Here is a 24,599-nt window from a genome sequence, read left to right as displayed (position 1 = left end):
AGGGCAGGGAAGTGGCTGGAGAAAGGGAAGGTAATTAAAATGGCCACCTATTTAGAAGAAAATTGAGCCTGCCAGAGGGGAAAGGGCAGGGGAAGGGTAGAAGTCCTTAGTGCTGCAGCACCAGGAAGTAAAACAAGACACAAAGGAGGGGAGAAGGCAGTAATTTAGTGGTTGTCCAGACAACCAGAGCCCTTATTGTTCAAAGTGACCTTACCTCACAGGGAGAGCTCTCAGCTCTGCTGGGGCACAGAGCCCTCACCTCAGGAGAGAATGGGAAAGGGAAGGGAGACAAGGGAGAAGTGTCAAGTAATTATGGGCTTTCAACTCAGAAAGTATACCATGTTCTCAGATAAAAGAGGATGCAGTTTTAGAGCATATTCAGTCATGATTTGGAAGGTTATTATCTGAGATTATATTATAAGCAGAAATTGCACGGCTCCAAATTATGCTGCAAAATGGCTAAGTAGGATAGAAAAGACAAATCTTGAGAATAAAAAGATATGAGAAGCAGATGTCCAAGCCAAAGAAGCAGAACAAACAATGGGGGAGGAGGTGCATGGAAGAAAAGCAAAAGTGACTGTAAGGAACTGAGTCACCTGGTGTGGGGGAATTATCTGAAGGTATTTGTTTCTGGTTTCCATTTAAGGCAACAATCTCAAAATATTTTCAAGTATGAAGCTATTATACCTTAAGTATCAAAGCTATAAGGATAGAAACTCCACATAATGGGAATTTGGGTAGCACCACCTATAGTTAGAAAACATAAGGAGGTAATAAATGAAGTTGAAAATGAGGAAGAGGAGGAGGAGGGAAGGAAGGAAGGAAGGAAGGAAGGAAGGAAGGAAGGAAGGAAGGAAAAGAGAGGAGAGAGGAGGACGAGAAAGGAAGAGGAGGATGAGGAGAAGGAGGAGGAGGTGGTGGTAAACAAGAAACAGGGAGTTGTGAGACACTTATCTTGATGCCTCATTTAGCAAGCTTAAGTGCCAAGAGGGATGGATTCCTCCCAGAATTCCTTGGTGCTGGCATCATATTAGAGGTGCTTTACAGTGTTCTTTCTGACAGTTCAAATACTACTCTCTCTCTTTGTTCCAGTATCAAATAGGTTGAAGTCTTTAGATAAAGTCAAAATGGGTCAGGGTCTGTGTGTAATATCCCACTATACATTCCCAGCAATATAAGGCTCTGAGTTTCAAGCCCCAGCACTTAAAAAATAATCAACACACATGGCTGCTTCTCTAAATACAAATGAACAGAAAAGAACCAAATAAGCTGCATCTATGACTGAAAGCAGCAGGAAATGTCTGATCATGAAAAGTTGAAAAGTTCCTAACACAAGGGAACCCACCACTGGCTGTCCCACCTTAGTGAAGTGTATCATTACACATCTCTGTGGCTTTGGATTCCAACTACCTTAAAAAAGAATACTGACAAAATTTCACCTCAGCTGGTCCCATCTCTCCCAGAGTTCATCTGTTCTGAATGAATCATTCCCAACACTAAATCCATGGTATCTACTCTAATGGGCAACTCTGGCGAGACATGTTGCTCAAAGAAAACAGTAATAGACGGTTACTGTTACCTCAAAACAGAGAAAATCGGCTTGACACTGTGGAGTGGGAAGACTGGTGGCCTCTAAATCATGGTGCAGGACAGAATAGCTTGGATATCAGCACCAACAGGACAAGAGACACATAAAATTGCAAAACAGGTTTCCCTCAAAGAAAGTTAATAAGTATTAACTTGCAGCGCCATCTGGTGCCCAGAGGGAGAATTCCTGTTCTCACTTCCCCTGTAGCAGTATCTCCAGTATGCATATGCACACACACATACAGCTTGGCTAAAAACATGCAAAATAAATTTAAAAGCTACTTTTTGCTTAAAAATACAGGCAATGTCCCTTTACCCCATTCAAAATGTGCAGTGTCTGATACTTGTCTTACAAGATCCAACTCCAGATACCCTCTCCTTTATAAATCTCCTTAACCTTTACCCCCAAATTATCTCTTACCCTCAAAGCAATTTCATGAATAAGGCACAGTTATTCCCACCCGGAGAGTAACTAAGGCAAAGAGAAGTGACCTATGAATAAGTTACAGAGATAATAAACTTGATAGTAGGATTTGCATTTAAGACAGACCCATGTTAATCCAAGGACAGAGAGGTCTAGAATATCTGACAGCATGGCATTTGAGCAGACAAGCTCAGTGAGACCTCTCAGTGGGGACCTAGAATAGCCAAGGGGCACTGTGGTCTTTTGGAAAGTCTCCATTTAAGAGCCCTGTAGGGGGAAGGATGAAAGATTTAGCTTCATTTTGTGCTTCTTGCCCACCAGCACTGTGGAGAGGAACCCCTCAGGCTTTTGTTAGTGATGACAGGACTGATTTAAGTGGAATAGCATGTGATCTTCCTCATTCATTGGACATAAATCTGATAAGTACTTTCTTTTTAGCAGGCTTAGTAATTAGGATAATGATGAAAAAGGCACAGATTCCACCTCATGATGACTACATGTCATCAAAACATGCAGTTCTTACTTTCTTATTTGTAGTTAGATAGGCAAACAATGCCAATAACCTGACTTGGTCTAAATGCCTCACTATTCTATGATTTTTTTCCCTGTGCTGTAACTCTCCTTGAGTGCAAAAAAAATTTAACAGTAATGTAAATGTACAGTTCGCAAGCAGAGAGCAGTTATCATCCACATGATACAATCCTGGAAAGGTATTCAAGTCAGTACAAGCAGGACATAATATGGGTGTAGAGTAAATGATACCAAGAAAAATGTCCACAGACTACATGCCTGGTAGGTGGAACTGTTGGGAATCCTCTTGGCCCAGTCATCAGAATTCAACAGCTTCCCTTTAGCATGATCTAATGGAAGAGGAACAGGACAAACCTCTTTTTCCCAAGGAGACAACCCAATCTGAGCAAAGACATTACTGTAAAAACATCATTTCAGCACCTCTAACAACAGCCCATGCCATTATCAGGAAAGACAAGAAATATGAAGACTTTTGAGTTAATTTTGTGTCTGAGGTTCTTGCTACAGTATGCAGTTTCTGGAGAAGCTGTGCCTAGGAAGAGATCAAGTATATGCTATAGTAAGGTGTCAGAGCTGAAATGGAAGAAAAAGAAGTTAAAGGGCAGTCTGTGTTTCCTTTGAATCTATCTTGATACTCCTCTTATTGTAAACAGTATGTAGAAAGGAGACACCTAGGGAAAATGAATCAATCTATAACCCACAGTGTTTTAAGAATGAAATCAGAATATGCAGATGGAAATGATACTATCAGATACTTATGTCCCAGAAACGAGGCAGATGGGAAGCAAAATACTGAGATAGAGATTTCAAAGTGGCCAATTCTAGTAACCATGGTTTGTCAGAAAGCTTGCACAGAGGGAAGGCAATGTGAAGTATAGAAAGTGCGTGAGTTTTGAAGCCAGCATAACTTACGTAGAATCATGGATGTGAAATTTCTTAGTTCAATGTTTTGGGGAAATTGATCTGAATAAAATTTCCCTTACTTATGAAATACAAAAATATATACCAGTCTCACAGAATTGTTCATTCATAAACTTTAGGTGATTACTTGGTGCAGCTAGTGTACAGTAAAAGTTCCTTTACTGTTAAACTTACCTATGCCTTTGGGTGCTGGATCTCATTTTCTTTACAAAATAAACAATGTCACAAAGACTCTTTATCTACCATATCTCTTACTTATAATATTTAGAGGACCATTAAAAATAAGTCTTAAAGTGGAGCTCTGTCCAGAGAATACCTATAACGCTCAGGTGACCTATAGAAGAGGAGGAACAAGAGCATTCCTGGCTAGCCATTCTGAACTGTCCTCAGGGCTAAGCAGATACCTACCTCGTAGCATAATACTTTCTAAGGGCCCTCGACTCTGTCCCATCTTCTGCTGACTGATCCTGGAGAATGTGCTGCTGACAGATACCTTTGCTAAGAAAGGATTCCATGGCTTGGTTTAAGTTCCTGAACTATTTAACTTTCTATTAGGTCTACTACATGTTGAATTCCTTAAACCACATATTTTATTTGCTCTCTGTATTCATTGTGACTACATATTTTTGTTCATCTCTGCTGAGAGGTCATAGAAATTTATCTTTTTTCCCTACTCTTTCTGCCAAGTGGTTTGTTCCCATGTGCCCCCAATATACTCACTCACTCACTCACTCCTTCCTTCCTAAGAAACCCTGATGGAGATGAGATGCCAGGAATGTGTCTGCTGCCCTTTTGACACAAGGTCTGATGCCATCTTTGAGGCCACGGGGAGGGCAGAGCCACGGACTGGCATTCTTGTACCCCACTACTGGCCTGGCTCCTATTTTTACCATGGCATAGCTCTGGGCATCTAGGCAGGAAGCCGATCCAGCTTCTTCTCATTCCTTTACTCTACATCAAGACTCCAAAATAATCTCATCCCTTACCTTGGCTGGGTCTTCCTGCCCCAAACCTTCTACCATCAGTGAAGCAACAGTATATATATCTTCTTTCCTTTCAACTCAGACTAGCTCTCTCTGAGTCCTTTCCTAATTCCCTAAACCTGATTCTGATGCATGCAAGGATAATGTCAAGTTTCTTCTGTTTTCAGACAAGGGCAGTCTGCACAAACTGGATTTGTTCCTTGGCTTAGATTGTTACTCTTACTCTACTTATCCTTCCAAATAAGGAGCCTGGGTTGTTACATAATTGGATGTTCCCAGTACAGAAGCTGACATACAAGGCTAGTCACGCATGCGCACAAGGCTCTCTTTTTGACTTAACAATGCCTTTTTTGGGCATGTAACTTATCTTGGGCTCCCCTCCCCCACTCCATCCACACCATCAACAATCAAGAAAGATTTATAAGCCTGGCTCAGATTTCAACTTCTCCAGTCTTGGCTTAGAGGGAAGGGTCATGAGGTTGAATTTACTCTGTTCTCCCGCCTTCTCCCCTTTTTCTCTTGCAGCCTAGAGAGTGTGCTTACAATTTGGCAGAAATCCCTGCAGTCCAAAGTAGTTATCTATATAGGTCTTTCAAGGGAGCAAGGGGAATGAAGGGAGCTGGAAGCAGAAGAAATAAACCTGTCTGCTTGGAAACAGTAATGCTGGAGGGGAGAAAATGAGGATGTTTTAAGGAGGAGATGAATGTAAATGTGGGTGTCTGTACTATCTGTGGTATTCAAACTAAGAGTGCAAGATAAGCAAAGGAGTGGCAATTGCTACCAGTGGCTCAATGTCAATCATCTTGCCCTTAAAGTACAGAATGTAAACAAAGAGAATTCAAGTGCCCTGCAAAAGAATATGGCTTAGCTACTTGTGGGTTTCAGCAATGACCAACATGTGGTGTCCCGGATAGCAGTCTGGGAATACGGAGATACTGGAATTTCATAATACACCCCTTGTTGGGGGTGTCCATGGGTTTAGTAGGGATGGTAGTATGGCTGTGTGGGAAAAATCTCTTAGCTTCTTTTTCTTTTCTTTCCTTCCCTCCCTCCCTCCCTCCATCCTTCCCTCCCTCCCTCCCTTCTTCCTTCCTTCCTTCCTTTTCCTTCCTTCCTTCCTTCCTTCCTTCCTTCCTTCCTTCCGTCCTTTCAGACCTAGAAGCTGCCCTTGCGCTGTTTTTGCTCAAGGAGAGCACTTTACCATTTGAACTTCTGCTCTACTTCTAGCTTCCTGCTGATTAATTGAAGAGTCTCACAGACTTTCCTGCATGGGCTGGCTTCATACCACAATTCTCAGATGTCAGCCTCCTAAGTAGCTACAATTATATGAATTAGCCATTACACCTGCCAAATTTCTACATTCTTTACTTACAAGTAAACCAAAGAGTGTGAGAGTGTGGCACTTCATAAAGCACTTTTTTTTTTTTTTTTTGTCAGTCCTGGGGCTTGAAACTCAGGGCCTGAGCACTGTTCTTGGGCTTTCTCAAGGCTAGAGATCTACCATTTGAGCCACAGCACCACTTCCAGCCTTTTCTATGTATGTGATACCGAGCAATCAAATCCAGGTCTTAGTGCATGCTGGGCAAACACTCTACCACTAGGCCAAATTCCCGGCCCCCTAAAGCACTTTTTGAAAATAAAAAGCAGGTTGTCCTGTGGGTGTTAATGTAGTTGGACTTTAGTAATATTCATTTTGCTGTCTGTGAACATGTGGATATGGACATATAATTTGAATTCTAGAGAATTTGATATCATCTCTTAGGTTAGCCACTATGAATAAAAGATTTTAAGTTGGTTTTTATCCCTCAAAATCACAGCAAAGATCTAATCCTGAAATTCAGAGAATTAGTATGATTGAAACTTGGTTCAAATTCTCTGGGTGATGTTTATGAGCTCTGTGATCTTGATTTAATAATCCCATACTCTTTGTAAGACTTAGATATTCCATGTTAGGAAGTGATAGTGATAATATCTCTTCCTAGGAGCTTTTGAAAGGATTAAATTATCTAAAATGCTTAAAGTGTTTGATACCTGCCTGAAGAAGCTCTCGTCAGTGATGTGCTTGGCACTAACTACTGTGAAATTGGGCAGTGGACTATGGGGAGATACTCAGAGCCTATAGAAAGCAATTGTTTCTTTTTTCAAATATTATGACTTCTCACTTTTTACCTTAAGGAAGTTTCTGGAACACTGTAAAGCCAGCATTAGATTCTTGAGAAGAGGTTCATGGATACGATGAAAAAAATGGGAATATGGATTTGTAGGGCAAGACGAAAGGCCTTAAATAGGGAAGGATGACATTCTTTAACTCCAGTCAGAGGAAACTTAAAAGGAATTCCAACCTGATATAGTTCTTTTTTCCTCACAGCTGACGTAAGACAAAATGAACTATATATAAAGTTTAATTTGATATACTAAAGAGAGCTTTTTGACAAGAAGGATATGAGATAACCTAGCAAGTATAAATGACCATCACCTTCAAGTATCTATGATAAACAAATATAAGTGATCACTGTTGCAATAAGTTTTTAAGGGGCAATCACAAAACTGTTCTTGTATAACATTCATCAAATATATTCAAAATTTCTTGCTCTTCCAGTGATGCTACTCCATTAAAAAAAAGCAAGAGACCAAAAATAAGAACAAGAATAAAAAGGAGAGGAAAAAACAAAAAAAGGAAAAATCAGCAGCAATCCCTCTCTAATTTAACTTATGGTATGAGCTGTCATTTGAGATTTTTTTCATTCACTAGAAAGTTATCTACTCGGCTAACTCGAACTAGTACAACTGCCAAAGGATGAGGCTGGAAGAAAACCTTACTTTGATTTACCAGCTCCCTTATTAGGAATGGATTCTAGCAGTCCTCCCACTCTTGTCAGCAGAAGCACCAGTACACCCAGGACTTTTGAACTTGGGCTTGTCTGTACTGTACAAAATCCAGGTGTTCTTTTTTCTAATAGAAGACTGAGAATGTTCTAGTTGTTGCTTTTAACCAATGAATCCATTGGCACAAAATCATCTTGAAAAGACTCACAAAGACTTCACTATTTAAAAGCCCAGGTCTGTGTAGTTCAGAGACAAATACAGAGAGAATGTGATCGCTTGCAGTGGGCGACTATTATGAGTGGAGTATATTAAAGGCAAAACATGAACTATATGGAATACTAGCTAGAAGCATTAAGACTCACAAAATCCTGTTTAGTCTTTTTTCCTTTTCTAAAGTATACATATTAAGACCTAACATTTAGTGGAAAACTTTTAATACTACCTAAAGAGAAAAGCTGCATCACAAAACTTATTTTCCTCAGAGAATACAAGTATACAATAAGTAAGAATTGGAGCTTTGAGGCACCTGGTGAGGGGGTGGGGGTTGAATGCTGGTTCCATCCCAGTTAGCTTTGTGATGGTAGGTGGGTAAGAATTGTAAAATTTGAGACAGTAAAGACTGTGTGTGTTTGCTTTTTGCTTTGTATATTACTGACCTGTTCTTTTTTCTTTTTTCTTTTTTGTTGGTCATGGGGCTTGAACTCTGGGTCTGGGCACTGCCTCTGAGCTCTTTAGCTCAAGGCTACCTCTCTACCACTTGAGCCACAACACCACTTAATTAAAGGTGAAAACTCAAATGAATTCCTCAGTTATATATAGAGAGGTAAGTATTTTAAGATAAGGTGCGATGTATGCCACATAATACCCTGAACCAAATTTTACCAATAAGTTAAGCAATCGCCTGGAAAGCACAGCTCACTTCCCATTGAGGTACTACACCCTGGCATGGATATTTCTCAGCCTACCTTTGAACTCTGAAATAAGCCCTTCAGGGCCTGCTTCCCTTGTGCTTGATGTTGTTTCATATGTTCCCAAGGAGGTTCACTACATGATTTACCAGTTCTTTCTTCAGTGGTCCTACTATAATTCTCAGGATAAAGTTCTTATTTTAACTGGACTTCTTTATTTAGACTTTACTTGATGTTCTAAGTTATCCAAGCTTCAGGTAAACTTCTTTCTACCTCACTGATATGGATCTCATTGTTGTTTTGACTCTTTCCCTATATATTTTTTTATTAAAGAATTTATTGACATTGATTTTTACATCATATTTCAAATGACATGTTTAACAAGTATTCAAGAAAGGAATCTCTATATACAATCACAGTCTTTTGCTATATTTTTATGTTCCTCCTAAGCTACTTTTTATGCTCTGAAACCAATTTGATATGCAAATAACTTGAGGTCATCAAAAATCACCAACTCCCTAATTTTGGTAGCTTTCTACCTTTTTTAAAGCACCTGGAAAATGTGCAACGCAAAGCCCACTAGATGGAAAGAAGCAATTAAGGCCCACTTAACAATACTTATAGCTGACTGAATGAAATGTAAAAAGGTACAGAGGTATTGAGAAAGGAAATGTCTGTTCCTTTATCCAATATCTAACAAGTCTCCAAACTGTCTCAGACTCTGTGTGTTTTGGGGGATTCAAAGCTAGTTGTAGATCTTAGTCTGTGATCAGGTTTCTCAATCTCAGTTCTACATACACTTCACCATTGTATGTTGGGGAGAAGCCATCTTGGGGAGCACAGGTTGGTAAGCACATCATTGGCATCTATCCTCTGGATGCCAATGGGATACTCTTCTCAGCTGTGACAACCCAAAATTTCTCCAAATATTGCTACCTATATCCTGGGGACCAAAATGTACTCTAGTAAATTATGGTAAATGCTACTGCCAAAACGTTTGAAAGTAGAAGACACCCTAAATCTAGTGAAACATGAAAGAAGATTCTGTCAGCTTTCTACTTAGGTTCTGAAGAACTTCCACGGAACCCTAGAACTCTGGGACACATACTGGAAAAATCATGATTCCTTTTCTTTTCTTTTTTGGTGCTGGTGGTGGAGTTGGAACTTCAGCCTGGGTGCTGTCTTGAGTGATTTTGTTCAAGGTTAGTACTCTATCGTTCATGTCATGGCTCTACTTCTGGCTTGTGTGTGTGTGTGTGGGGGGGGGTTAATTGGAAACAAGAGTCTAATAGACCTTTCCTATCTGGTCTGGCTTTGAATTGTGATCCTCAGATCTCAGTCTGAGTAGCTAGGATTAGAGGCGTGAGCAACCAGTATCTAGCTATTCATATATTTTTTTACTCTTTCAAAATTTACTGAAAGCCTAATACTTAGGCAATAGGAACCACTAAAGAAGTGGAGAATATCCTTTCAGATACACTTTTCTGTAGAAGCATTCTAATGGTAAAACTGCATATAGAGAATAAACAAGGGGAAACACAGAAGGACAGAGAACAACCAGCATTCTGTATATGCGTTTCACTTAAAGACTAGTTTCTTAGGTCTGCAATCTATAGGAAAAAGCACATTGCCTTTAGAGTCATACCCATCAGCTTAATATTCCCTACTGACCCTGGTTTGATAGGTTATTTGCCAAGCTCTATTTTCTTAGTCTATAAAATGAGTCTACCTACCTTACTTGGTCACTCTAAGAAAATATACATAGAGGACATATGCCTGCATTATATAAACACTCAACAAACAGAAATGTTCAGCCTCAGTGAGAACAGAATCTGTGCCTAAAATCACAGCTACTCGAGAGGCAGAGGCAAGAGGATATCAACTTGGGGTCCAGTTTGGGCGAAGTTAGAAAGACCTTAGCTCAAAAAACATAAAGAAAAACAAAAGGTCTAAGGAGTAAAGCGCCATGTGATAGAGAGCTTGCTTAGTAAGCCTGAGGCCCTGGGTCTGTACACATACATACAGACACACACACCTGCACAATATCTTTCAGTCTCTATGATTTTAGGTTAAGTCTCTTTGATCCTAAATAACTGTGTTATGGGAAGAGAGACAGGATTGCCTGCTGTTGATAAATTTTCTATTTGTAGAGGATTTTTTTTTTAAAGAGATACTTTAAAAAAAGATACTTTATCAGTGACCTGTTAGGATGAGCTAAGAGTAGTGATAAATATTTAGCTTCTCTTAATTTGGACCATGTCAGCTTGTCTTATAAAAAAAAGATTAAAATAACAAAGAGCAAAGCCTAAGCATGACATGCATCTTGACAGCTCAGTGATAGTATCTCTGGCCTTCTTTACATTTGGACAAAAAGTTAATTACTAAAACCTCCATCTACATATAAGTCTTTGGGAAGACCAAGTCCCAAAAGTTGGATTAAGCCAAATTTCAAATTATGTTTTCTTCTATTTCTGTTTCAGTAAGTAGTTGTTCAGTTGTAAATATCTTGCCCTTTTTGAAAAAGGCAATTTTGATTGCATCAAGAACATTGATCTGTCTTCTACTTGGTCTTTCCCACTAATTACTATCACAGTGGCTATGGTTAAGAAAGTGTTTGCTGTAACAGGTGAAAGGTGTAGAACCTTGGGGATATAAATAATTGGAGAACGGGTCTCAAAGTAGGCAGTGTTCAGCTAATATACTTTAGGATCACAGGCAGTGTTCATAATTTAGTGCATTATGTCATAAACCTTACAGAACCAGACATATTCAAACTTTAAACAAGGTATTTTAAAAAGCTTTCTCTTCAGTCAGTTTTCACATCTGTTCCCCTGTAGCATGTTGAGAATCTACCCTCTAGTCTGGTTACAGGTTCCCTCGACCCTACATTTATCCTTTCTACAGAGCAAGATGTCCAATTTACATGTGAAAAATTTAGCAATCTTACCTTTGAACTAGGGACCCAAAGGTAAGATGAACAAATTTCTGCATGTTTTCTGTACATAGCCATTTCCAATGCTCCATCAACAGTAAGAGGATCAGATCTAAGGCTGTGTCAGCCAATTCTGTCTCTGTACCTAAGAGATTAAAAAAAAAAAATCATCAGAAGTCCCTTACCTGAGGAACATCTTAATACATTGGATATCAGCTGGGTCTTTTGCACCTTGTACCCTTTGTAATTCATCCGTACTAAAATAAAAAATGTTCTCTCTATATCTAGAAGGTCTCTAAAACAAACAAAATTTTCTGGCACTGGTGGTCTCTAAAATCAACAAAAGTTTCAGCATTGGTGGCTTAGCCTTGTAATCCTAGCTACTCAAAAGACTGAGATCTGGGGAATCTAGATTCAAAGCTAGCCTGGGTAGAAATCAGTAAGACTGTTTTAAAAAAGGAAGCAAGGGCTGCACTGGAGGCATGGCTCAAGTAGTAAAGTACCAGCTGAGAGCATGCAAAGCCGAGCAGGTTTAAGCCTTGTACTTGTTTAAGCAAGTTTAAGCCTTGGTACTAGGTTCAGTTACAGACATATATACAGAGTATGTCTTTACAATTTTCCTATATCCCTGATATTGTCACTAGTGTACTAGTGTTTTTGTTTTTAAAGTATTTATATATATATATATATATATACATATATTTACCTGCTTAGTTTTTGTTCTCTAATATTTCTTCTGGATGCCAAGTTCATTCTGTCCCAAGTAAGAGCTCACAACTTATGACTAACTGGAACTGGCAAGGCCTTGTCCTTTCCACCAGCCTTCCATTTACTCTCACAATGTATCATGGAAATGTGGACAGATGTGAGGAAAGAGTGGGTCTCATTCTCCTGAAAACCATCTCCATTACAAAGTGGTGGGGATGGAATTCAGGAAGGCTCATTTTGATTATAAGATAACATGTGGTTCTAGGAAGAGCACCACACCTCTGGTAAAATGCCCTGACCTTTACTGATTTCTTTCCTCATTGGAAACCTGGAAGAGCCAATTATGAGCTCATATTTATGCTAAGCTAGAGTTTCCTGAACACATGTGTTTTATGGATGGAAGACTTTTATTAACCCTAACAGTTTATTTTCTAAGTATGTGCTGGGGGATGCCCCAGGGCATCCTGGGAGATTTCAGGAATGTGTGATGTTCCACAATGATTCTAAGGTATCCCATACTCATGCCATTTATTCTATAGAAAATCATCAATAGTAACTGTTTAAGATCAATTGCCATTCTTGATCCAGTTCTATACCCAGTAAGAGTGTTTTAGAACATGAATAATTCCAGATATTGACACATTAGAATTAACTGAATCTCATTTCCGTTTAAACTATCTACTACATACTTCCTTTTTTGTGTACTGTATTCCAAGGGTGTGTGGGAGCTATCAGTTTGTTCATGATGGGCTTCTCCTTTTGGGAAACAGTGTCCTCCTCAATGCTAGAATTTCTTAGGCTTAGTGTTTGCTTGAAGCTGCCACCCTGTGGTGACACTTATTCATAGCAGTTAAAAAAGAAACCAAGAAAGCAAACAAGGTATTATAAAAGTTCTCTGGAAGAAAATGGTAAATTTTCTATCATATGAACATCTGAGTCTTTCAGGACTACAAAAAAGGAGGGCTCAGGGATAAACTATCTCCTTAAAGATCAGTCATTAAAAATTTAAAGGCTTCATTTTGACTAAAATTGTTTTGCTTTATGGATCCTATCTTATAATTCCTTAAGAGTTGGTGCTTTAGCAGTCATATCACTGCATTTACTTAATCAGTGAGTCATGTGTGAGGAAATGGGGTTTCAAACACCATTTTTCCTAATTGAAAATCAGGAAATTTATTTAGAACCACACAAAACAGGTTAGGTGATTTGTTCCTGGGACGCCTGAGAGACAGTAGTAAAATGAATTTCTCTCATGATTTTGGTATTTTGTAATTGTTAACACAGGTGGTGTTTTTTTTGGTAGAACTGATAAGTTATCTTCTTTTTTTTTTTCAAGTCCTAGGGCTTGAACTCAGGGCCTGAGCACAGAACTTGAGCTTTCTCAAGGCTAGCACTCTACCACTTGAGCCATAGCACCACTTCCGGCTTTTTCTGTGTCTGTGGTACTGAGGAATTGAACCTGGGTCTTCATGCATGCTAGGCAAGCATTCTACCACTGAGCCAAACTCCTGGGCTTCTTTATTTTTATATGTGATTTGGGGCTTAAACTTAGAGATTGGGTGCTGTCCCTAAGTATTTTCTCCTCAAGGCTAGAGCTCTACTATTTAAGTCATGGCTCCATTTTTGACTTTTTGGTTGTTAATTAGAGATAACAGTCTCATGGACTTTAATTCTTAGGCTGGCTTCAAACCGTGATCCTCAGATCTCAACTTCCTAAGTAGCTAGGAAAACAAGCGTGGGCCACTGGCACCTGGAAGCTTTCTTCTTTTAAGTTCTAATTCAGCAAGCATACTGCCCTTCTGGGAAGCAAAACCACTGGGCCTCAAATGCTTATAACAATAAGGAATAAGTAAAGCCTCTGACATTTCCCTTTCCTGCCCTGCCTTCAGATAGTATGTAGGGTTATTGCCATAGGAGGAAATAAAGCAGAAGGGATAGATCTGGGAAAAAAAGATGACATGTTGTATTTCAGTTGTTTTGTTATCTACCCATGTGGAGATGCACAATACGTAATATTTTTGTACTATCAACACATGTTTGAGTGCAGAAGACAACAGTATGGGATTATCAGAGAGATATGCAAAGTAAGAACAGACAGCCAGAACTGAAGATCCTGAAGACTGACAAGGGAATCAAAATAGTGAAACAAAAAGGGACCACATACATACGTACATACATACATACATACATACGTGCATGTGTGCATGCATGCATGCATGCATACATGTACACACACACACACACACACACATTTGCAGAAAACCAGAAAAGTGATACCGCATGCACTGAGGAAAGGAGGCAACAGTTCTATGTGAGAAAAAGAACTTCAAGTAACACAGTGACATTACAAATGTAGGTCTTCTCCTCCTGGATTAGAACTCTCTGTGTCCATGCTGTGCTCTGCCAGTGGACTGGCCTGGGAGGGCCATTACCTACATTGCCCCAGACACCAGCATCTTTAGTGCTGGAGTCCAACTATGTGCACGGTCTGGTCAACTGTTTACAAGAGAAATTAGAGCTATAAACTTCACCTATCCCAATCCTAGTGATTTCACTTGGCTTCTTTCTCGGGGGATGTAAAGTCCTTACCACTTACCTGTATCACTTTTGTTGAGGTCCTGGGCTGGCACAGGTATAGCCGATGAGCAAACATCCACACATTCTCTGGGGACTGGTTCATGATCTTTTCCTGGGGCTTCTGCTGGTGGCATTTCTAATAACTTGGTCTGTTTTTCAATAAAGGATTCCATCCCAGACAAGGATAGGGCATCTGACTCCTGAAGAAGCAGTGGTACATCTCATCAAGAGTGCAGAAAGCAGGAGGAGTAGAGGTAGTAATCTAGATTTCCCACCTTTCTCATGTGGAAGGAAATTGGGCTTGCAGCCTAATGACCTTGTAACTACTCCTGGTTTTTTTCCAAGTTAGAACTAAGAGAAGCTTGCCCTGGAACCATCATTTCTGTGGGCAGAGACACCTGCTCTAGAAACTGGCTTCCTTTTCATCATGCCATTCACTATGCAAATTCACTTCCTTTAGAAGCCAATCTGTCAACCAGAACTGGTAGAATTCCAAAGCACTCAGAGAAAGTATTTTTAGTATAAAAATGTGAGGCCTGGATGTTAGTTAAATCCTTCAGCAGGATACCTAAATCCTGTCTGATATTAGAGAATACTCCAGTCTCTTTAACAGTAGAGTCAGCATCTACGACTAGGATTTCTGAGCTTGGATTCTTACCACACTGCCTTCCTGGAAACAATAGAGGACCCTATCGTGTTCCTCAGTCACACTCAGGGTAGGACCAATTTTACTGGACGGGAACCTCAGTCTGGACCTGGAATAGAAACAAAGGGTAGAAACAAAATGTATCTCATACTCCTGATCCCTGTACAAAGGATTGGTAAATATTAGCAATACAGCAAAACAAGAACCACACTTATTCTTGGAAGCTTTACTGGGCTCAGAGTTGCCAAGAAAGACTTTGTCCTGAAATTCTCCAGAATATACATTGTTAATTTTTCAGATAGTGCCACTTTGATACTAAGCTATGTCTACAGTACACTTGTAAAAAGGCATTTTTTTTTTTTGGCCAAGTAAAATTGGAGAACTGTATCATGGTTATATTTCCATAGCATAGCCAGCACATACTAAGCTTTTCTGTTATTACTGTTTGAAAATGGTTCATTTCTGCTGCATTATAAACAAAACCAGAGAAGGACTTGCAAGTGATAATGTGTGTATTTCAAGAATAAAGTACTTAGCCAGGTATCACTGATTCACACTTTGTAATTCTATCTACTTAGGAGGCTATGATCTAAGGATCATGGTTTAAAGAAGGCTGGGGTAGGATAGTAAGATTTATCTCCAATTATCCAACAAAAAAGCTGAAAGTGGAGCTGTGGCTCAAGTAGTAGAATGCTAGCCCTGAGTATAAAAGCTTAGGGACAGTGCTCAGGACCTGAGTTCAAGCCCAGGACAGATACAAATAAAAGAGTTCTAAACATAGGCATCATGGTCATGGTTTCAAATATGGACTTAGTTTTAAAAGGCTAAGATTTGGTATTGCTGATCCTTAACAAAGACACACACACACACACACACATACACACACACACACACACACACACAGTTACTGAAATAGGCTCTACAGACTTTGAGCCCTCTGCCGTTCATTGCTACTTTATTTAATTTCTGAGCCAAAAAAATGACAGCAAATAGAGACTGGTTGTAAGTCTTACTTCTTGGTAAAAAGTATCTCATTTTCCCAGGAAAACAGAAGAGAATACACATAATTGAAAAAATTCCTTTTTGTCAAAAACCCTTGGCTAGCTGGGCCTGGTCCCTAGAGCAGGAACAAATGCTCAACAACATATCATACTCCCTGCAGATGAGTGGGCTTTGCCCCAAAACTGGTATGAACAGAATACCTCCTTTTCCTGGAGGGCTTGTGAATGGAGATGGGCTTTGGTTAAGGACTGGAGATGAGTCTGGGAAAGGGTCCCTGGACCACCGAAGGGCTTCTCACTTGCTAGCCTTCTTGCCTTCTGTCTGGGGCTTGCTTTCATTCTCAGCCTCACTCAGCTCTTCTGTGGGACTCTGGGGTTCAGAGCGAGGAAATGCTGTCTTCAATGTGTCCACAATAGCACTCACCACCATCTGCAGGGATCAGAGTTACAGGGTCAGTAAGGTGTTCACATATCTATGGAAAGTCCAGGAAGTATTTTTTCTCACCGGGCTTTATGCAGCAAGATGACCTGCTAGCCACTTAGACATAGATGGCCTAACCATTAGTAAAAGCAATACCAGCCAAAGACAGCAATTTTTCTTTCTCAGTGACCATAAAGACCTTCTTCCTTAAGGAATGACACAAAACACTGCCTCAAGAAAAAAAGCCAAAACAAACAGAGGACTAAATAAAAACTTATGAGAATTCTGCAGGCTAATGGGTACTTTTCATTTTCAATGTTTTCTTTTTATGTAAAAAAGGTGAATCCTCATCTGGGTAACAAGTGGCTTTCATCTGTAATCTTAGCTACTTTGGAAGGCTGAGGTCTCGAGGATCTTGTTTCAAAGTCCCTAGCTACAATGCATCCACAAAAATCTAGGATGTAGGCATGGCTAAAATAGCAGAGCACCTGCTGTAAGCAAGAAAGCCCTGCTTCGGAAACATAAAAGCTATAGATTGGAACCACCACTTTGAGTCTTTCACTCCCACATGCTGCACAGCAAGCAGAAAACATTTCTCTATTCCAGTTCTCCTTACTTTAATTCAATTACTTACACTAAAGTAAGTTCTTGCTAAAGGTTAAACAAAATAAAGCCAAATGAGAGCAACATGCACTGAGTTTAAGTACTTTGGATGTGAGTACATATGTGCATGCACACATTCATTCACACACACACACACACACACACACAAACACAGTCTACAGGCAGCAGTGCAAGAAAAATGAGTGAAGCACATGATGAAAAATAAAAAAAATATAATCTAGTGGCATAAATAATATAAGCATGCATGGAATAATTCATACAGTGCAAAGAGCTGACTGGTCTAGCCCAGTCAAATCAAACCATTTAGTATACAGAAAGAATAAAAAGCCAAGCAGACCTAAATTAACCTATTTATATTGGTACAGATTGTACTACCAATAAAGATAAAACCTAATAACCTCATTGAGAATAAGAATTATCTCCATTTCTCAGAATGGAAAACGACATATGGATATTAGATGTAAAGTGAAACATATAGAAGAGGAGTGGAAAGAAATCTTTATTCTTCCTTGATGTCTCTCACTAATTAATGCTGCTGGCTCAGAGAAGCACCAGGCCTTTGTGAAGTCACTGTTGTAGCAAGCCTCCACGAGGAACCTGGCTAGCACAGCAACGATGAGGCTGTGTGGACAGGAAGACCACAGAGAATTCTTTAAGGAGGCTTTTCCAGGGAGACACAGGCAGGCAGGAACAGAGAGAATGTAGCTTAAATGAACATTCTTGTCAGTGGGAAGGTCATCTGTCTCATAGCAATGGATCATCCCTGAAATCTATGACACAAATTTCCATTTTAATTTGTCCTTCCAAGCCTTGGTAAGGAGGCCTTTGGCCAGTCAGTGTTGTCCACTCTTACACAGCACATACCATCTTCAAATGAACAAATATTTCAGGCTTCTGGTGTCACAGAATAATGATATCAGCTGGGAATCACAGCTTATGGGTTCTGGCACGTTCCACATGTACCATCTCTACAGTTGTTGCTGAGACTAGTGTTTCACTTGGTAGTGAAATTCTCTGCACAGCCTATTATTCTTCAGCAGAGAATCATGACACCAATAGACATTCAGCTTAATATTTTTGTCTTAGGATTTTCTATCTTCACATGCCTCCATTAAAATAACACTACGATGACACCCTCAGGAGATATGTGTATACTTCTATAAAGTTGGGGTTACTACTTTCCTTTCACAGCTGCTCACTGTGATTAGTAAGCTGAAGGTTTAACCAATATGTGTCAAGTCTTAGAAATTCTAATCCATGTTCTCTTGCCCCTTTATGTTTCTTCTATGTACCACTTTTATTTCTAAGGACTACCTGGATAAATACTGCGTACCAACAGACAGAAATTCAAGCTGAGCACAATGGTCCTGTGGTTACCTTGTCTATTCTAGAGACCACAAACGGCTTCTTGACAAAGGCAATACGAGCATCTGTGTTCAGAGCAAGAAACTCTTGCACCTCTTCACTGTTAGCGATCTCGGGAATGGCACAGAGTTGCTGCAAAAGTAAGGAAAATTATTGAATATGGCAATTTTAGTAAAAAGCAAAATTCAAGCTCCCAGATCACCCACCTTGGCTTGGGGAGAAGGGGGAATCAGAATGAAGACAAAGTCAAAACAAAAGACCTAACCTTTAGGAATGATTCCAGAAGGCTCTTACGGGCTTCAACCCTGTCACTATCCATGTTTCCAAAGGGAAGATCTGGGAAGAGCTTTTTAGGGCCTTTCACATCTTCAAAACAAAACACATTCACTCATGTAAATCCTAGTTATTCCATATAAACATTATTAAACATATAAAAAAATTGGATGGCTGACTAAATTCCCTTAGAATTCTGTTGTTGTACTGCATTAAGTCCAAACATATCTTAAAGATATGATGTATATTATCTGTTCTCATTAACATTTAGAAAACATGCAGTACAATGGTTACAAGTAAGGGCTCCAAAGTCCAATAGCTGAAGTTTAAGATTTGGCTCCTATCCCTACAGTGATAATGACCTTTGGCAAGGCACATAATCTTTCTGTGATTTCATTTCTGTTCCATTAAAAGGGAAAATAATAGTGTCTACTTCATAGGCTTTTATGAAGATTAAGTAAACTAGTATATGCCAACTGTCTAGAAGAAAACTAAAACTTATAAAAATTGTTTATTTGGGAATTCACTGACTTAACAAAATGAGTCAAATTTCATATTCTTATTTTCTCTTGCCATAAAGAGGTGTCAAAGAGTATACAAAATGCCTTATTGTTAAAGGAAAGTGACTAAGATTTCTAGATAATATTTTCATTTTGAAGACTGATCCCTTTCTGAGACTGGAAAAGCTAATTTAACTCCTCAGTCTAGTTTATGGATGATAAGCAGAAAAATGAATGCTTCTTTGTGTTTTAAGCTTAAACTAGATGGGGCACTAGAAGAAAGCATTTATTTATTTATTTATTTATTTATTTATTTTTGGGACTTGAACTCTGGGCCTGGGCATTGTCCCTGAGCTCTTCAGCTCAAGGCTATCACCCTACCCCTTGAGCCACAGCACCACTTCTGAAGAAAGCATTTAGTAGCAAAGGAAGACCCCAGAAAAAATGTGATCCAGTAGTAAACCCTTACAATGCCTAAAGCAAACTTGGGGAAGAAAGAAACTCAAGATGGTACTTTCCTCCCCAAGAAGGTACCAAGAAGTCAAATTGAGGTGTCTAGATGGGAAAAGCAAGCAATCAGGCTGGGGCTGGGGAAACTCCTAACTTTTGATGAACTTTCGCAGATCTGGTTTCTCCTCCAGACGAGTCTGCAGATTCAAGAACTCCCGGTAGCGGCGGTTCACAGTGTGGTAGGCCAGCTGCTGCAGGCCACTGCTGTTTTCACCATTAAGGGCTGTCTCATACTGGTGAAGGAACAGATTGATTGACCAAATCAGCCATAGCTAGGCAATCCCTTATTCTGGCTTTAATAATGACTTCTTAAATGACTATACAATAACCATAGAAAGGAAGAGAACTGCTCTCTTTCTGTTGTAGGACCAACAAAGAAGTCCCTTAAAACTGATTGCTTAACTGCTGTAATGAAGAACTGAAACTCCAGACGTGGCTGAATTAAGGAATGAGCTGTACTTTCTGAAATACTTGGCTTTAGAAAATTAGAAACAAATTCTACTGCTCTCCACCATTATATCCATTCAAATGTTTCCTCCCACAGATATTCATTCATAGCTATTTTTCAAATCCCAAAGCCTGAACGTAACACAGATAGCAGAATCTTCTCTTATAGAGGTGATAATACCACTTTTATCATGTTGAATGTACAGGCTGGACCTTGTAAGGAAATAAAATCACTTTGCCACTACACTCAACTAGTAATGCTCTGTATTAGTGGTGGAAAGAAGAAACAATCCCAAAGAGCAGATAATCAGAAGTCAGTTTTTGTCTGGAATTAATTAAAAGGACATGTGTTTTTTGTTTTGCTTTTGGAAGATTAATCTGTCTAATGTCATTGTTAACCTTAGCCTGATTCCTCCTCCCTTCCCTCCAGTACTAGAGATTGGACTTGTGGCCTCTTACATGCTTGGCAAATGATCTACAGTTAAAGTGTACCCCAGCACTTAAACTGAAAATATGTAACAAAGTACATATAATCTGTATCATTACAAGTACTATGATAACTGAAGATACTGAAAGAGGTCAGCATCTGTTGCTTCATGCTTGCAGGGCTGGTATATTGGGAAGTGGACTTGTATTACACATTCCTGGAAGAACAATAAGGAGACTGCCCATAATCACAGAAGGTGACTTTCTGTCAGAATAGTTGAGATACAGTGGACTGTTAGTGTTTGGCTGAGTTATTATACTGTGGTAAGTGATGGGAAAAACAAAAAACAAAACCTTTCTATATTTGCAGGACTTGAGCTGAGTTTAAATTTCTCTAGAGATAGAGAGGGAGAGCCAGCACTGAAGAGAGAGAGGTGGAATTTGGGGTAGCGCTCTCAAGCTTTGAGTACCTGAGTTCTAATGTTTTCTGGGAAATATTCTGCTCCTTGAGGGACAGTATACAATCCTGGTCTGTTCACCTCTATCACCTGTAAACTGAAAACTGTTTTGGTATCTGAAAGTATAACAATATTGGTATTTAATTTACAAATGTGAGCACAATATGTAAATATAGGAAGTGGCACTGTGGCTCAAATGGTAGAGAGCTAGCCTTGAGCTAAACAGTTCAGGACTCAGGGACAGACTTCAAGCCCCAGGACCGATTAAAAACAACAAAAAAACAAAAAAAACAAAAACAACAACAAAAAACCCCTACAATATGTCCATTTAAAAACCTAAACTCAGTTTCAAAGTATACACAACTGGCTGTTGTTTTTGGATTCATTTTTCACTTTTCCTTTTCTAATGCCTACTTGAAGTAGGAAGTTGTTAATGTCAAAGTCTAGCAACAAGAAAGAAAACAACAGAGTAAATAATGGTCAAAAATATTCTCTCAATCAATTTGATATTTCTGCTAATGTGACAAAACTGTTTAATATCAGTATTCAAATGTGTCAAAATGGAAGTTGAAATACACAGAATTCTAATCTTGCATATGAAAAAGGTACATGTCAGAGGGCAAGAAAAAAACATTAGCCAAGTCAGACCAAATCCTTCATGGCTAGCCTGAGTTACTTATGACCAGACATGTATACTTCTAAAATTTGCCTGTTTTATAAAGAATGTATGATTTACATATGTGTGGATGCCAGTATGTTTCCAATTATTTCTATTTTTTTTTAACTTGAAAATATCATGTTCCTTTTCAAAATGCCAGGCCATACTGTAGCTGCATTCAGCAGATTAAGGAAGGTTCTTTTCCTCTTCCTTGGATTGAGATTTCACTGGGAGGAGTGCAGTTCTAAGCCATGCCTAGTGCTAGCTTTTGGATTCAGAATGAGAGATATTTGAGGCAAGTAAAACCCAAAAAATGGGGTCTTGCCCAGGAATTCTCTTTCCAGATGACTTTGCTACAAGTCTCTGTCTTTTACTAACACTTTTTGCACTTTGGAGAGGGTAGATTATTTACCTCGGAATGTAGCAAGTTTCTTATTCCTGGAAGTGTTTAATCACAGGCTTAAGAACCACTTTCCAGAAATGCTATTAAGAAGGCTGGTTAAATAAGAGCAGATCCCACAAAATGGCCTGAAGCCAGGCTGCCTCTACTAGATGGCCTGTTTTAGTTTAGAAAAAAACAAAATTCAGTGACCAGGATACCTTGTCACAAAATAGACCTGTTAAATTGAAATCCTCTTAGACAACTACATGAATTAAAACAACATGGAATACCATATCTTGTCTACAAAACACAAACACCAGAACCCTGAGACTCATTCTCACAAATTCTCATGCAGAATCTACACATGGCCATATTTAAAACCCACCTGAAATGATTTTGAGCTCCAACAACTTGGAACTTCTAGGACTGTTTGAGTTACATATTAGATACAGAGCGTTCACATACAGATGCCTACTGTCTAACCTGTTTCACTGGCTGCTTTCCAAACCCACTGTCAGCCCACTGTGACCACAGCTCCTATTCTGTTACCTTCACGGTGTAAAGCGTGTATGGGTGAAATCCGGTGCCACTGTGCTCTCGGGCAGTGATAGTGCCTGTGATCCGAAGGTTCTGGATAACAACTGGGCCATCTGGACTGCTCAGCGGTTCAAAACTGAAGGTGGATGAGCTGAGAGGACCAGGTGGAGAAGAGGAAAGTGGAATGGTTGGCAGAGTAGGATCCAGAGAACTCACACTATTGGTGAGATCCTTCTCTAGGCATGAAGGTCGTAGAGGGCAGGTCTTTTCAGGTTCCTCCAGCAAAGATGTAAGAGAGGTAGCATCCCCTTGCTCTATTTCCTTGTCTGCTGTGTCAATCTGGATCTCTGGACAGGAGTTCAACATAGAGACCATCACGCCTGTATCTGTTTCTATCTGTGGATTCTCTGTTCCTGAAATGCCATGGGTTCCCTCACCATCTCTAGTTTCCAAAGAGTGGGAATCCTCTAGGGCACACAAGGCATCTTGGATTCCCTCTGAGAGGAAGTCACTTTGCGTTATGAGCAGAACTGTTTCTTTGCTAAGTTCGGACAGTGGAGACTCCAACTCTGATTCTTCACACAAGAACAGGGGACCTCGGATATCTGGCTGTAGAAAATGAGATGAATCGCTCCCTACTTTCTTTTCTTCAGCCATCCCAGCCAAATCTCCTTCTACAGCTTCATGGCCTTCTTCAACTTCTGGGTCACTGAAATTTAGGGGTACTGGAGCTGTGACTGGAGAAGGGGCTCTTCTTTCTGGCAGACTTTGCGAATCCACAACGGATGGCAGAGATGTGAGCGCTGAAGGCTCTTCCAGCATGCTGGCTGGGCTGAGTGGTTTGGTCATAAGAGCTGGATTTCTGGTTTTGGAAAAGATAGTCACGAGCACAAGGTGGATCCAGTCAGGATCTGACAGCTTGCTGATCAGTGGCAAGACTACATTGCAAGTAATGAGTTCAACTACAACGTGACGACCAGTCTTAGTTTCCAAATGAGGTTTGGGAACCAGCCCTTGAAGCACGGCATTCACCATGTGCCGTGTATAGGCTACCTCAGTACTCGGGCTGTGCACAGCAGGGTGAGGAACTGTAGCCCCGCAGTAAGCCTCCCACAGCTGGGAGGGCTGCACTGGGTCGCTCTGCCTCCCTGCGGCTGCCTCCTTGGCCTGAATGTAGCTTTGCAGGTGACAACCACAGAGGGTCAAAACCCTCTGCACAAGCGCATGCTTGTCCACTACGCTCATCCTCCTCCGAAGATCCTGAACAAACCCCTTCATGGCTGCCTCCATCTCTTCCTTAAAGTCTGGCTCCTGGCTCACCGAGTGATACCAGGATAAGACAAAATCTCGAATAATCATCTGAATGGTATGGCTGATCTCCAGTTCCAACTGCCTCTCCGCCTCCGGACATGGAGGGCAGGTGGTCACCTGGATGAAGCGCTCCAGGTGCAATCGACCTGAGACGCCCACAATCGCACTGGAGCCCAACCATCCGCCCAGCACCGCGAGGGAGGCGGACAGGAGACACAGGAGCCACACGTTGACCAGAAGGTAGATGACCAGCAGCCAGCCCAGCAGCGCGCCTGCCACCATCAGCTTCCGGCTGCTCCACAGAGGGCTGAGAGTGCTGGGCTCGGCGGGGGCCTCCTGGCCGGGGGGCAGGCTCTCTGCTTCCATGGCTGGAGGGATCTGCCGCTCGACTTTCGCGTCTGTAAAGTGGAAATGGGTGGTGGGGGAGGGGGTGGTGGGGGAGGGGGTGGGGGTGCTGCGGGCCGGGCCAAGTCCTACAGGCCCCGTAGAGTCACCGCGGCCGCCCTGCCTCGCCCCGGGCAGCCGGGGGCTTCCGGCGGAGACGCGGTTTTCCAGGAGCACCCCGCGGCCTTCATAACGCCCCGGCCCAGGGCTGCTCCCCGGCCTCGGGAAGCGGGGTCCCCACAGACACTTACAGGCGCCG

The 24,599-nt window shown here is 40.6% G+C and overlaps 1 protein-coding gene across 1 annotated transcript in view; it reads right to left on the bottom strand.

The window, feature by feature from the left end:
* Snx19 (sorting nexin 19) overlaps window positions 1-24,354 on the bottom strand; it is a 42,249-nt gene extending 17,895 nt beyond the window's left edge. Inside the window, exons 1-8 of the mRNA XM_090319736.1 lie at window positions 22,658-24,354; window positions 19,832-19,970; window positions 18,720-18,820; window positions 18,467-18,586; window positions 16,344-16,474; window positions 15,056-15,152; window positions 14,417-14,597; window positions 11,128-11,257 (exon numbers count right to left, since the gene is read on the bottom strand). Coding sequence (XP_090175862.1) covers window positions 11,128-11,257; window positions 14,417-14,597; window positions 15,056-15,152; window positions 16,344-16,474; window positions 18,467-18,586; window positions 18,720-18,820; window positions 19,832-19,970; window positions 22,658-24,322 — 2,564 coding nt within the window. The 5' untranslated portion in view covers window positions 24,323-24,354. The remainder of the gene's footprint in view (window positions 1-11,127; window positions 11,258-14,416; window positions 14,598-15,055; window positions 15,153-16,343; window positions 16,475-18,466; window positions 18,587-18,719; window positions 18,821-19,831; window positions 19,971-22,657) is intronic.
* Window positions 24,355-24,599: the final 245 nt, after the last annotated feature.

Source organism: Megascapheus bottae, chromosome 27 (assembly GCF_031878675.1).
Source record: "Megascapheus bottae isolate mThoBot1 chromosome 27, mThoBot2.hap1, whole genome shotgun sequence".
Taxonomy (NCBI): Eukaryota; Metazoa; Chordata; class Mammalia; order Rodentia; family Geomyidae; genus Megascapheus; species Megascapheus bottae.
This window is presented reverse-complemented; position numbering and strand designations above follow the sequence as displayed.